The 1,164-nt window shown below is 40.4% G+C and overlaps 1 protein-coding gene across 1 annotated transcript in view; it reads right to left on the reverse strand.

The window, feature by feature from the left end:
• Nucleotides 1–276: 276 nt before the first annotated feature.
• The window catches only part of LOC107560053 (thyrotropin-releasing hormone receptor), a 2,636-nt gene continuing 1,748 nt past the window's right edge, over nucleotides 277–1,164 (reverse strand). Inside the window, exon 2 of the mRNA XM_016244106.1 lies at nucleotides 277–633. Within this exon, the coding sequence (XP_016099592.1) occupies nucleotides 277–633 (357 nt within the window). The remainder of the gene's footprint in view (nucleotides 634–1,164) is intronic.

Consider the following 1,164-nt stretch of genomic DNA (forward strand, 5'->3'; position numbering starts at 1 on the left):
ACACACATATTTGTTTAGAGCTGTTTTGGCTTGTAAACAGTGCTTGATCTGTGCAGATTTCTCTCCTAATTCAGACCAGACCACTTTTTCACCGGAGGAAGCGTTATTATGGATAGAAGACTTGTATACTGTTTTTATCAGCTGTTTGGACTCTCATTCTGATGGCACCCATTCACTGCAGAGCATCCATTGGTGAGCAAGTGATGCAATGCAACATTTTCCCCAGATCTGTTCCAATGAAGAAACAAACTCATCTATTCCTTTAATGTGCTCAGCTCAAGCAGGGCTAAGCGTGTCTGTTTTCACACTGCCGTCTTTCTTCATACTGCTTTCACTGGAGAAGTCTTTTATGACACTGTAATAAACACTTACATTGCTTTTGCTCGCTCGGCTCTGATCTGACCTGCGTTTACAGTCGCAGAGCCTCTTAAAAGCAGCGCGAAACTTCTGCGACATGGCGTTGTAGATGATGGGGTTGACGGCGCTGTTGGTGTAAATGCACATGCGACAGAAGAGCAGGAACCAGGTGTTGAGATACGGCGGATCCATGAACGAATTCACAACCACTAGAGTCCGATACGGCATCCAGAGGAGAGCGAACAGAACCACCACCACCGCCAGCATCTTTGTGACCTGCAACACAAGTCAAGTCAGCTTTATCTATATATAATGCATTATACAATCGAGATTGTTTCAACACAGGCAGAAGATGCTACTGAGGGGGAAATGGAAATGTGAGCTGCTGCATTTGTTTTGTGTATTTACTTTTAAAGGCAGAGCAGTTGCACATGATTGCATAATTTTTACACTTTCTGAAGAAATGCGAGTTGTGCTTTGATACTCGAAACATGCAAATTGCACCATGATAGAAAGTTCTTGGTGGTTGATTGGAGTCTCTATGATATGCTGGTCTCTAGAAATTGCTCAGATCCTCCTTAATGTGAATTTTTGCCTTTTTTATTATCTGCTAGAAAACACTCCTGTCTCGGAAACACTCCTGCTTACATATTACATTATTGATTAAATATGTAAAAATCATATTTTTGTATGATGATACAGAACATCATCTTACCAAAAATAATAATAATATCTGTTTGTACAGTAATTATTAGAGAGCTGGACTTGTAACCCAAAGGTTGTGGGTTTGAACTATATATATATATA

This window comes from Sinocyclocheilus grahami, unplaced genomic scaffold (assembly GCF_001515645.1).
Source record: "Sinocyclocheilus grahami isolate Dianchi unplaced genomic scaffold, SAMN03320097.WGS_v1.1 scaffold708.1, whole genome shotgun sequence".
Lineage (NCBI taxonomy): Eukaryota > Metazoa > Chordata > Actinopteri > Cypriniformes > Cyprinidae > Sinocyclocheilus > Sinocyclocheilus grahami.